Source organism: Lithobates pipiens, unplaced genomic scaffold, assembly GCF_037356315.1.
Source record: "Lithobates pipiens isolate NorthernLeopardFrog02 unplaced genomic scaffold, aLitPip1_a1.2 Scaffold_16, whole genome shotgun sequence".
In the NCBI taxonomy this organism is placed as follows: domain Eukaryota; kingdom Metazoa; phylum Chordata; class Amphibia; order Anura; family Ranidae; genus Lithobates; species Lithobates pipiens.
Window position 1 is genome coordinate 441,757,306 of NW_027507748.1, and position 13,579 is coordinate 441,770,884.

At 41.0% G+C, this 13,579-nt stretch overlaps 1 protein-coding gene across 1 annotated transcript in view; it reads right to left on the bottom strand.

The window, feature by feature from the left end:
• Positions 1–9,954, bottom strand: part of CFAP97D2 (CFAP97 domain containing 2) — a 52,550-nt gene extending 42,596 nt beyond the window's left edge. Inside the window, exon 1 of the mRNA XM_077482699.1 lies at positions 9,736–9,954. Within this exon, the coding sequence (XP_077338825.1) occupies positions 9,736–9,939 (204 nt within the window). The 5' untranslated portion in view covers positions 9,940–9,954. The remainder of the gene's footprint in view (positions 1–9,735) is intronic.
• Between the last annotated feature and the right edge of the window lie 3,625 nt (positions 9,955–13,579).

Consider the following 13,579-nt stretch of genomic DNA (forward strand, 5'->3'; position numbering starts at 1 on the left):
GTTCACTGTCACTGAATCCCTTGAGCTCCTCCAATCTTCATGGTAGTATCTTCCTCAAGCGTCACCCCCACTTCTGATAATTTGACAGTATCTCTTGACTGGACTTTTAAAAGTTTTATCTTTTCAAAGAAAAATATCCCACTTTTCACCACGCCTTATTCATGTCATCAGTTTTCCGCAGCATCTACAGTGCCTTGAAAAAGTATTCATACCCCTTGAAATTTTACAAATTTTGTCATGTTACAACCAAAAACTTCAATGTATTTTATTGGGATTTTATAGACCAACACAAAGTGGCACATAATTGTGAAGTGGAAGGAAAAAGATATATTGTTTTCAAATTTTCTTAGAAATTAATATGTGAAAAGTGTGGCGTGTATTTTTCAGCCCCCTGAGTCAATACTTTGTAGAACCACCTTTTCTCTGCAATTACAGCTGCCAGTCTTTTGGGGATGTCTCTACCAGCTTTGCACATCTATAAAGTGAACATTTTTCCCATTCTTCTTTGCAAAATAGCTCAAGCTCTGTCAGATTTGATGGAGAGCAAAATCTGACAGAACAGCAATTTTCAAGTCTTGCCACAGATTCTCAATTGGATTTAGGTCTGGACTTTGACTGGGCCATTCTAACACATAAATATGCTTTGATCTAAATCCATTGTAGCTCTGGCTGTATGTTTAGGGTCGTTGCCCTGCTGGAAGGTGAACCTCCGCCCCAGTCTCAAGTCTTTTGCGGACTCCAAGCCCCTGTACACACGGTCGGACATTCTGCCAACCAAATCCGTCGGATTTTGTCAGTCGGATTTTGCCCGTCGGATCTTGTCCGAAACTGTTGCATACACACGGCCGGACTAAGTTGTTGAAAAATCCGATCATTCAGAACGTGATGATGTAATTTCGTTACGATGGGACTAGTAGCCAATAGCTTTGATGTAGGAATTTGATCTGAACATGCGTGGCACTTGGTCCGATCAAAATTCTCTACACATGATCAGAGTATGTGCGATCAAACCAGTTGGTCGGAAAATATTTCCAACATGTTGGAAAATTGGGTCCGATGGAGATTCGGACGGAATCAGTCCGATGCATACCACACACAGTCGGATTATCCGACGACACGGCCCGATAAGACGCATTCCGACGGATTCTCCGACCGTGTGTACAAGGCTTAACAGGTTTTCTTCTAAGATTGCCCTGTATTTGGCTTCATCAATCTTAACATCAACTCTGACCAGCTTCCCTGTCCCTGCTGAAGAAAAGCATCCCCACAACATGATGCTGCCACCACCATGTTTCACGGTGGGGATGGTGTGTTCTGGGTGATGTGCAGTGGTAGATTTTCGTCACACATAGCGTTTTGCTTTAAGGCCAAAAAGTTACATTTTGGTCTCATGTGACCAGAACACCTTCTTCCACGTATTTTCTGCCCCCCCCCCTTGTGGTTTTTCACAAACTGCAAACAGAACTTCTCATGGCTTTCTTTCAACCATGGCTTTCTTATTGCCACTATACCAAAAAAGTCAGATTTGGATTTTCCCACCTGAGCTGTGGATCTCTGCAGCTCATCCAGAGTTACCATGTGCTGCTTCTCTCATTAATGCTCTCCTTGCCCAAGCTGTCAGTTTAGGTGGACAGCCATGTCTTGGTAGGTTTGCAGTTGTGCCATACACTTTCCATTTTTGGATTATGGATTGAACAGTACTCAGTGAAATGTTTTTTTTTATAAACTAATCCTGCTTTAAATTTCTCCATAACTTTATTCCTGACCTGTCTGGTGGGTTCCTTGGCCTTCTTGATGCTGTTTGTTCACCAAGGTTATCCAATAAACCTCTGAGGGCTTCACAGAACAGCTGTATTTATACTGAGATTAAATTACACACAGGTGGACTCTCTTTACCAATTAGGTGAATTTGTTCCACTAGATTTTAGTTGGGGGTATCAGAGTAAAGGGGACTGAATACAAATGCACGCCACACTTTTCAGATATTTGTTGGTAAAAAGTTTTGATACCCATTTATCATTTTCCTTCCACTTTACAATTTTGTGCCATTTTGTGTTGGACTATCACAAAAAATTCCAATAAAATAAATTTATGTTTTCGGTTGTAACATGAGAAAATTGGGAAAATTTCAAGGGGTATGAATACTTTTTCAAGGCACTGTATATTTGTGAGCAACTATTTTAAAGGATGAAGCACACAAAGGGCAAAATTAGAACCAAAATTCCTGATGATCACTTGTAGAATTCATTGAGAATTGCTACTATATCCATCTAACCAGATATTGATACGTTAGTTTGTCAAAAACAGTATGTTGCCCTCTTTTACTTTTATAATGAAAAATGTTACAAAAAATGAAGTTTTATTACTCAGAGAGGTACTTTATCTATATCATTAACTTCTGATTTGCCGGACATTTTCTACTCATCAGCTATCCTTCTTGTAAGCGTATTTTATGTGTGGCCCAAGACAATTCCTCTTCTTCCAATGTGGCCCAGGAAGGACTACAGGTTGGACGCCCCTGATTTACAAGGTGGATAGAATAGGCTTAGAATGGGGGTAGGAGTAGCTTTAAGCTTAGCTAGGTTTTGACTTGCCTTCTACTTTAAAGTAATCAAGCCTACAATCACTTTGCTGCAGCTCACCTCACTTCACAGTTCGCTAACCCCAGCTCAAAATGTCTTAGCAATCTCTGCATTGATACTTTTACAAAAGGAAAAAAATAAATGGTAATTGTATGCTTTGTGTAGCATAACAGAGTGGTACCCTGACTACTCTTTTGTTTGGCTATAATTGTATGTTATTTAGTGCAACTCAACTGGAAACTTGCTTACATGTACACCGACTTGTAAATATGTTTATAGCTGCTACGCTACTAAGCAACAAAGTAACAAGGGTCATATAAAGAATTACTTTGCTAAGTGAACAGTCGCTACTCCTTTAGTAAATCAATCCCGCTGCGCGTGAGTGAATGCTACTGATTTTCCAGCAGCAGCATCCAAGAAAAAAAAGTCTCTACATAGTTTCAAAGTCTTCAAAATGCTATTAATTGCACTGCTGGAATCAAAATGCTAGGTTCACATTATTACTGCTGCATAATCATGTGTCTTTTAGTGTGTTTTTGTAGCGCACGTTTGATGTGTTTTTCATGCATCTTCATGCTTCATGCATTTCTGTTTAGGTCAACAAATAGCAATATCTGCTGGAGGAAAACACTGGATGTTAAGCACAAATCCACACCAAAAGCTCGTGTACATATATATTTTTTACGCTCACATTGATGTCTATGGGGCCAAAAAACACACTATGTAGTACCAAATTAAGCACACACACCTTTTCAAAAATTGCACTGCACCATGTTACATTAATGTGTATGGGCACCATAGAGAATAATTTCAGTCGTCATGCAATGCGATGGCAGATGCACAACACTTAACACTAGTGTGAACGGCAGCTTAAAGATACCTATACTAATAGTACTGAAGTGGCCTTCTCCTTATCTCCTTAAAAATGCTGGTTGCCTGGCTGTTTTTGGTTTCATTAGTTTAATTTATATTGTAAAAATTCTCAACTCTATTAGTAAATTAATCTAAAAGAGAGGAGTAATGGTACACCATAGCTACTACTAGTATACCTCCCAATTGTCTTTGATTTGGAGGGACTGCTCCTATACTGGATCCAAATCCCTCTATAATCTCATTACTCCTAAAATGTCTCTTTTCCTGGTCTGGGGTATAGCCCTCTACAAAAAAATAATTATACAACAGGGGTGTATTTATAAAAAAATTATTCCAGAGCTATTTATCCTGTGAAACTACATGCACATATGTTCTGGGCAAACTGGGACAAAATCGAATTAGTCGAGTTAATCAGGGAAATACTGCATAACTGCCCCTAGATGACATGGTGATCATAGTAAATAAGTATTTATTTACTATCATCATCAGTTCCAACTAGTGACTATAATGTGTTTTTTTTTCCTAATTTATTCTAATCTGCATAAATGAATAAATAATGTCTGACCTGGAGAGAAAATAGCCTAATAACATTTGACTTTGCTTTCAATCACACAGAATTCACCAGACAAATAGCTCTGCAAAGATTTTATAAATACACTCCCATAGAACTACCAAAAGTGTTAGACTAACCTACATCTCTAAATGAATTAATATTGTTATTATGAGTAATTAACGGTATGTGTGGCTTCAACCAGTTATTTTGTACATTCATTCTTCATGCTTTGTGTCTCTGGAGGTGTGGCAGGGGGATTGTCCCTTGTCTTCATACTTTGTGCTAAAGGTTTCTCTTTATGCCATCTCAGAATATTGGAATGTATGCTACTAGTATTATTATTAACAGTAATAAGTCCTGATTAGTGGGATAGAAATTATGGTAGATGTAGTAGTAGTAGTAGTCAGTGGACTGGCCACTCAACTTAACAAAAGATGTCCCTTTAAGCCCATAAGCCACTACAATAGCCTTTTTTCAACCAGGATGCCTTGAGGTTTCTTCAGGGGAGCCTTGGCAAAATGCCCAAAAAATTATCAAAATCATTATATACGAGCCAGCAGGTGGCTCAAACCTGCCTTTTAGTTACACAAAGCCACGGGTTTCTGTTATGCACCATTACGACTTTCTAGACACTGGCATCCTAACAACCAACAACGTCATCAGTTAATAAGAAGGTCTCCACAGCATCCTTGTTTGAGCCTTCTGTGCCCCTTTCCCTTAGCACTGGGGTGACATTAGCTGACTAATGGAGAGAAATTTGAGGAGAAGAGAAACATTGGAATACTAGTCAGTTCCAGTGTGCAAAAGTGTAGTTGCTTTGGAAGAATAAATCACTTCGAACAATGGGTGTCCTACATGTGCATGTTGCTGGATTGCGTAAAGCTATTAGAATAGTTCTTTACATTTTAGAATGGGGTTCCCTCGAGACTGTCCATAATTTTAAAGGGTGCCTTGACTGAAAAAAGGTTGAGAAACACTGACCCTACTAGATTCTTTAGCTATTTCAGTAGTCTTTGTCCAAGAAAGAGGTTGTCACAGGAAATAATGAAATACCTGCTCTCCTCACTTAACGACCATGTTCCGTTTCAACGACCAGGTCATTAACCACTTTCAGACCGGAGCATTTTGCTGGCTTAAGACCAGACCACTTTTTGCGATTCGGCACTGCGTCGCTTTAACTAAAAATTGCGCGGTCGTGTGACGTGGCTCCCAAACAAAATTGACGTCCTTTTTTTCCCACAAATAGAGCTTTCTTTTGGTGGTATTTGATCACCCCTGCAGTTTTTATTTTTTGCGCTATAAACAAAAATAGAGCGACAATTTTGAAAAAAATGCATTATTTTTTACTTTTTGCTATAATAAATATCCCCCAAAAATATATAAAAAAAGTTTTTTCCCTCAGTTTAGCCCGCCAATACATATTCGTCTACATAATTTTGGTAAAAAAATCGCAATAAGCGATTATTGATTGGTTTGCGCAAAAGTTATAGCGTTTAAAAAATAGGGGATAGTTTTATGGCATTTTTTTTTTTTTTTTTTTACTAGTAATGGCGGTGATCAGCGATTTTTATTGTGACTGCGACATTATGGCGGACACATCGGACATTTTTGACACATTTTTGGGACCATTGTCATTTATACAGCAATCAGTGCTATACAAATGCAGTGATTCCTGTGTAAATGACACTGGCAGTGAAGGGGTTAACCAGGGGGTGGCAGTGTAGGGGTTAAGTGTTCCTAGGGGCGTGTTACTAACTGTGGGGGGCTGCGCTTTGTGTTAGTGAATACTGATCTCTGCTCCAATCACATGGAGCAGAGATCAGCATCACTTGTTGCTAGGCAGAACGGGGAGATGCTATTTACAATGGCATCTCCCCGTTCAGCCGCCCCGTAAGACGATCCCCCACGGGGATCAAGTCCACAGGGACCCGTGGCCGGACTCACGGGGGTCCCGACTGCCACGCGAGTGTGCTGCCTGCGGCGCGCACGCGATGGCAGGGCGGCATATTAAAATGGATGTACCTGTACGCCAATATGCCTGCCCGTGCCATTCTGCCAACGTACATCGGCGTGCGCCGGTTGGGAACTGGTTAAACAGATTGGTCGCTAAATGAGGAGCCACAAGTAATCATTTTAAGCATTCTTAACTACTATGAAAAAAGGGTCTAAACACAAGACTCCAGCTCAATAACGTTGTTCTAATTTGCACAAGTACATAGCACAAACAAAAATGTACTGTACTGTACAATACAATGATGTATAGCTCGTTGTTCGGGTGGGGAGAGCTGGTCATAATTCCGAGCAGTCATTAAACAGGTAAGTCGTTAGATAAGGAGTATCTATAAAGTTCTGTTTTCAAAGAACATTCTCTTCCCTGATGATAGGAAGAAAATTCACTCACACTGTACATTTTTGTATAAATAGCAATGAGAACTGCCACTACAACCAATTGATGCTTTCTCTCGCACCATGCTTTAGTACAGTGAAGTAAATGGTTAACAAGGAAGAAAGTTCAAAACTAATCTTAAAGTGGTTGTAAACCCTTACAAACCACTTTGACCTACAGGTAAGCCTAGATTAAGGCTTACCTGTAGGTCCAAGAAATATCTCCTAAACCTATACGGTTTAGGAGATATTTGCCTGAAGACAGGCACCGCTGTCTACGGCGCATGCGCCGTAGACAGCGACGTGCAGGCGCACTGAACAATGGATCTGCCGCGCGTGTCGGCTCCCGTGCGCATGCACGGGAGTGACGTCATCGTGACTCCACCGAATGACAGCGGCGGAGCTGCGAGACGCCACCAGCAAGATGGATGCGGCGGACTACAGGGGACAGCGGCGACTTCGCTGGCTCCTGTGTCAGGTAAGTGACACATAATGGGCTACTATGCGATGCATAGTAGTCCATTATGCTTTGCCTTTGCAGGGAATGAAAGAGGAAGTAAACTCATCAGGGTTTACTTCCTCTTTAAGCCACCCATAGACGATTAAAATCTTTGCTGGTTCAGCAGGAACCGGCTGACATTACAACCTTATATGAGCAGACTGAAGGTAACCAAGTTGATCGATTGATCAACTTGGGTACGACTAGCCTGACAGGTTTTACTTTTACATGTGATTATTGCTAGCGCCTGTTATAGCCACTAGCAATAATCACTGAGTTCTCCCAGCAGGGATGGCTTCCCCTGTCCCCCCGCCAGGAGAACACAATGGTTCCGCAAGAGAGATTCCTCTGTCAACACTGTGTTGACGGGGGAATCAAGCAAATTTCTTTCCTGCAACCTATGGTTGCAGGAATGAAAATTTGCTTCATCTATGACCGGCCTATAAACTATTACTTTACTGAAAGGGTAGTTAATGCATGGAATAAACTTCCAGCAGAGGTAGTAAGACAGTCAACAGTAAGTGGTTTCAGACATGCTTGGAAAAAAAACATAGATCAATGCTTACACAAATAGATTAATAAAAAAAAAAATAATACAAAACATGTATAATAAAAATGGACAGACTCGTTGGACCATTCAGTCTTTTTTCTGCCCTCACTTTTCTATGTTTCTAGATTTCTACCTCACTCTAGGGTCCTCTTCAGTTTGAGTTCCAGTAAAGAGCAGTTCTGCTTGGGGGGAAAAAAAAGTCAGCAGCTATAAATACTGCAGCTGCTGACTTTTAATATATGGGCACTTACCTGTCCAGGGAGCCCGCAATGTCGGTACCCCAGCTGATTTTCAGATCAGCTGCCAGGTGCAGCCGCTGTCATCTTTACGAAAGGAAACCAGCCGTGAATTCCCTACTGCGAATGCGCAAAGTTCACTGCACTTTCTAAGTGGCCCAGCGGAGGAAGGAGGAGGGGGCCAAACTTATGAGGGTCCGCCCTGCGGCGCCGGCTCCCAGAAGTGGGGACAGGGATCTGTCAAAAACAGGTCCCCATTCCCTCCCCCCCCCTGAAAGATGCCAAATGTGGCACCTGATGGGGGGAGGGGGAGAGAGAAAATAAGTGGAGGATCCACTTTTGGCTGGAATTCTGCTTTAGGTTTGCATTGTCTCCCCATGCTTGTATGAGTTTCCCCTGGGTATTCCAGGTTCCTCCCACACTCCAAAGACATGCTGCTTAATAAATTGATCCTATTTTGATATTTTACTGCGCATGCTCAAAATGGCTACCTCAACATATGTCCAAACAGCTAAAGTGCTCTGAGTCCCCTGTGAATAATAAATATTGGGAGCATCAGATCAAGGTAATTAATTAAGTTTTATTAAATGCAAACTGTAGGCCTATAAAAAGTTTGTTGTATAACTGTGTGAGTAAGGGTTATATTAGGGGATTGTAAGTCAGATAATACACAAGATGTCCTTAGGGATTTAAGGGAATCTGCTAAATTAAAGTTGTCATCAATGACCTATCCTTTTAAAAACTCTAGTTCCCTAGCTGTCAACTACTACAATGTCTTCATTACTTTCTAGGTCAGTGTCTGACTTCACTCTAATGCCACGTACACATGATCGGAATTCCGGCCAGAAAAAGACAGATGAGAGCTTTTCATTGGAAAATACGTGTGTATGTGTATGTGTGTATGTTCCATTGGAATTTAGCTTTCCGAATTTCCGCCAGCCAAAAATGTATAGCATGTTCTCAATTTTCCCGACGGAAAAACTTTCTATCGGTAATTCCGATCGTGTGTGTGCAATTCCGACACGCCAAAAATCACGCATGCTCAGATTCAACTACGAGACAGAAGCTATTGGCTACCGGCTATTGAGCTTCCTTTTTCTAGTCCCGTCATACGTGTTGTATGTCACTGCGTTATAAATGATTGGAATTTGATGTGACCATGTGTAGGCAAGACAGCTTGAGCCGAATTCCGTCGGAAAAACCATCACAGCTTTTTCCGACGAGAATTCCGATCATGCATTAGACATTTGTACGTGGCATAAGGCTTCTGATCTCTATGTTGTTGCAGGTCTGTATCTCAATGTAATCTCAAGGTCAAAGAGAGCCAGGGAACTTAATTTTTTTCTTCCTTGCTCAGCTAGTTGTCAGTAAACATCTGTTCATCCATCAAATTTTTTAAATAAACGTTTAAAGAATTTTAAAACATTCCTTTTTCCAAAATGTAAAAATGGACAGAGATGGGCATAGTGGGACCCAGAACACTGTTGGACAAAGTGGTAGCAATGGCAGATGGAGCAGACTGGAACCTCCTACCCCAGGATTTCAGGTCTTAAAGGTAACAAGGGTGATGCAGGACTGCAAAAACCATCGAAATCGATTTCATCCATGGCCAACTTGAAGGGTGAAAAAGATTAGGGCAACACAAGTAATGTCTATATGAGGCCAGAAATGTAGTGGAGCAGGTAAGTATAGTTCAACTTTAAATGGTGAACTGCTCAAAGCCAATCAGTTCCGATCTTTATTTTTTTCTGCACAGCTTGGAAAATAAAAATGTAAAAGCTGATTGTCTGCACTCTAGTTGAGACAAAGTTTAGACATAGGGGTCGATTTACTAAAACTGGAGAGTGCAAAATCTGGTGCACCTCTGCATAGAAACCAGCTTCCTTTTTTTCTCAAAACTTAATTGACCAGCCTGAAGTAAGCAGCTGATTGGCTACCATGCACAGCTCCACCAGATTTTGCACTTTCCAGTTTTAGTAAATCAACCCCAAAGTTTGAACCTTTATCATAACTAACTACAATACCATTGTTTTTTTGTTTTTTTATTAATGCCGTACCTTTCTCTTATGCTCATCATAGTAGGTTTTGTCCCATTTCTGCTGCAGATATTTGTTACCACATGGTAGTATTGGTTGATATGCTCTGTGCATCTTCAGAGTGACTGTCCTAAGAGCCTGAGAACCTTGCAATGAATGAGGCAGAGTGGATGTGAGCCTTGGGAGAGAAGCCGTGGAGACCGTAGTGTGTTTGAGGCCAGTCATGTGGTAGTTGCCATGGCATTGGTGTTAAGCAGAAAAGAGAATAGCTGCGGCTAACCTTTTAAACACCGTGGAGGTAGATCAGCAAACAAACAATCATAAAGTAAACCTGCTAATCCGCTGAGTGACTATATAATAACACACTGCAACAAGATTAATCTCATACTCAGAATGTCAAAGGTAAAGGAACTGCAATCTGAAAAGAGCAACAGGCAGCTTCTAATGACAGCTATGCACCAAGTACTCCAAGACTGATACAGAAGAAGTAGAAGCAATGTCAACGGTGCATTCATTTATTAGAAGCATTGGATTACCCTGCTAAAATATGGCAAGGGTTCAGAACTTGTCGCTATAACCTGAAAATGCTTCTTTATAAATACAGACATACCAGAAATAAGAAAGGCAAATGATTTTTTTGTTTCATTGTAAAATTAGCACAGATTACGCCATAACATTTTCATTATCATGAATTAAATTAATCAGCATAATTTTTTTAAAATAAAATCTTTATTGTTATTTTCCAGTTCACGCACATAATTGCTATAAGCCCTTGTACACACGGTCGGACATTCCGACAACGGATTTTGTCCGTAACTTGTGTTGCATACACACAGTCGGACAAAGTTGTTGGAAAATCCGATCGTACGTAACGTGATGCCGTTATTTCGTTACGACGGGACTACGTTCAGGCTAGTAGCCAATAGCTTTGGTTTAGGAATTTGATCTGAGCATGCATGGCACTTTGTCCGATCGTAATTCTCTACACACAATCGGACAAAGTCCGATTGGATCATGTTGTCGGAAAGTTTTATAGCCCAGCTCTAAAACTTTGTCTGTCGGATATTCTGACGGAAACAGTCCGATGGAGCCCACACACAGTCGGATTATCCGACAACACGGTCTGATCGGACATTTTCCATCGGAATGTCCAACCGTGTGTACAAGGGCTTAGAGCAAGTTTTGCTAAGGAAGTGTGAATGAAGAGATATTATAAAGACAGAACAAGGGCAACCGACATACAGGCATACGCCACTTTTAAGTACACAATGGGGTTTATTTACTAAAGCTGGAAAGTGCAAAATCAGGCTCACTTCTGCATAGAGACCAATGAGCTTCCAGGTTTTATTACCAAAGCTTAATTGAACAATCTGGGGTTAGAAGCTCATTGATTCCTATGCAGAAGGAAGCTTGATTTTTCACTTTCCAGCTTTAGTAAATAAACCCCATTGTGTACTTAAAAATTAGGTATGCCTGTATAGAGTACCCAAAGGCATTATCTCCATGTTACAAGCAGGTAGAATGAAATACAAAAGTAGATACAAATAAAAAATACATTTTAACCAACACAGGTCTGCTATGTCTTTTTTTTAAATTTCATAACTCAAAGGACCTGTATCCAGACCAGTACCAAGAGGGGCTCATCCAGCACTCAGGGCAAGCATGCAGCAGAACCGAACATCCCCCACCCTGCAGCACTGCTAATAAATGGCTTAAAATGGGTATACTGCCCTGCAACTTTTCTCTGCCCCCTTGCTCCAGCTGCCCATGGGTGGCATAAGTGTGCACTAGTGGACTAGGGATATAGAGTGGATGTGTTGATGCATAGCGTGAAAGCAATAATGGTCAGAACAAACATGAACCTGTGGCTTGCTGGCTCCCAGCTGTTGAGCTGGCGCATGCGTGCATGCGGTGAGGGGCGTGTGGCGCACCATGTGGCAAGCCCCTCTTTTTCATGACAGTGCTGCACCCAGGGTGGCCGAATATCTTGCCCACCTGTTTTCCCTGCCATGCTTGTACCCATAGTATGAAGTCAATTCTGTATATTTTTATGAGGAGTGGAAAGTTCCCTGCCCACAGAACTTATCATATGTATCTATAAGGCTGTCCATTCCTTGGCCTCTATTGTTTCACCTACTAGCCATTCTATTACCCCTGAAGGCTTTATGTGATTCCCATAAAAGGAAAATTATATATTTTCCTGTGTTATGTATTGAGGCATCAAAGATTTTTTATACAATTCTTTGGAAAAAGGTTCATCATGGAATAGAATGGCCACATATTCACTTGGCAGTTGTATCTGTAAACCCTTTAGTGTAACATTGGTGTACTTCTCCAAACTTTGTCCTAAAGCAGTGATGGCGAACCTTGGCACTCCAGATGTTTTGGAACTACATTTCCCATGATGCTCAACTGCACTGCAGAGTGCTTGAGCATCATGGGAAATGTAGTTCCAAAACATCAGGGGTGCCATGGTTCGCCATCACTGTCCTAAAGGGTGATATAACCAGACAATACCAACCCATGTAGGAAAGTACCTTGTGACCACAGCCTTATCAGAAAGCTGGGGAGGAACTGGGAAGCAAGTGGGCTGTGTTTCCTAGTGCTCTACACCAGTGTGCCAAAAAACTGTACACACCTCTTGACGTTTATAAGGGCCTAAATATGTTATAGAGAAGTCTAAAGATTGTATTAATTTGAGGTTTGGAGAATGTTATACCCAACTCGCTTTCCAACTCATTCACAAAATAGGGAGTTTCCCCGATATCCTTTTCCAACAGCATTTTATGATAGGTGGGGAGGGGTTGGGTATTTGGTAAGTTGTCCCAGGCATACAGATTCAAAAAACAGTAATTGTTCAGTTGAGTAAAGAAAAAATGGGCCTAAGATGAACGTACCTCCAATTATCTGATAGAAGTAACATAGTTTCACACATATTTTAGTTCGGAGCTGTAAAAATGCTTAAACGATGGGTGGATTATTCTGAATCTTAGTTGAGATTTCTACAAACATAACAGAATTTCACCAGGTGATGATTCTATGCCCCTATACCCTCCCCGACTTTTTCTGACATCCACTGGTTAAAAAAGGGCCATGTTGCCTTTCCCCTGGCTGATGACAGTTCTTTTTCTTCAAGATTACCTCAGCTTCCCTCCTTTATAGGGTTACATTTTTTTGTTCATGCAATGCAAACACCTTCAGTAGCCACTTCAAGGACGCTTCATGTGCATGCACTGGTGATTGAATGCCCATGGGAGTTTATACATAGGGTACAGTCTAGCCTACAAAGGCAAGCTATAACTAGATAGTGGCCCAGCAGTCTGGAAACTGGATGGGACAGTAATTCTTATCTAAAATCCTGTCATCTAGGGACTGATAGTGTCAAAGGATACAAGAAACTGAAAGTACTGCATAGCCAGAGGTTGTTGCAAAGGCTAAATAGCACTAAACATAAGCACCAGAAAGTGGATCAAACAAAAATCAAAGAAGTATAAGAGATATGTGAACAAACAAGGCCAGCAACAAAGGCTAATCTGAGAAGAGGCATACTGACAAGCTTACAAACATTATGGCAGGCAACTTGAAAGTGGATTCTTGTTCAGCTACACCTCTATAGGTGCACAGCATGTATGGCGGTATAAGGGCAATGTTCACCTATATTTGATGTGCATCTGAAATTTACATCAAACATAGGTCAGTAGATTCTCATTTACCTCAATGGTACAGTATGGATAACAGAGGGTTCTTGACCTACTTTGCATTGTGTTTCTTTGAATACAGCATGTCTCATTGGAGATATATTAAGATTGCAGTCAAAGCAGGTCAAACGCAGCCTTTTGTGTGAGCTGTGCTGCATTCAATAGCA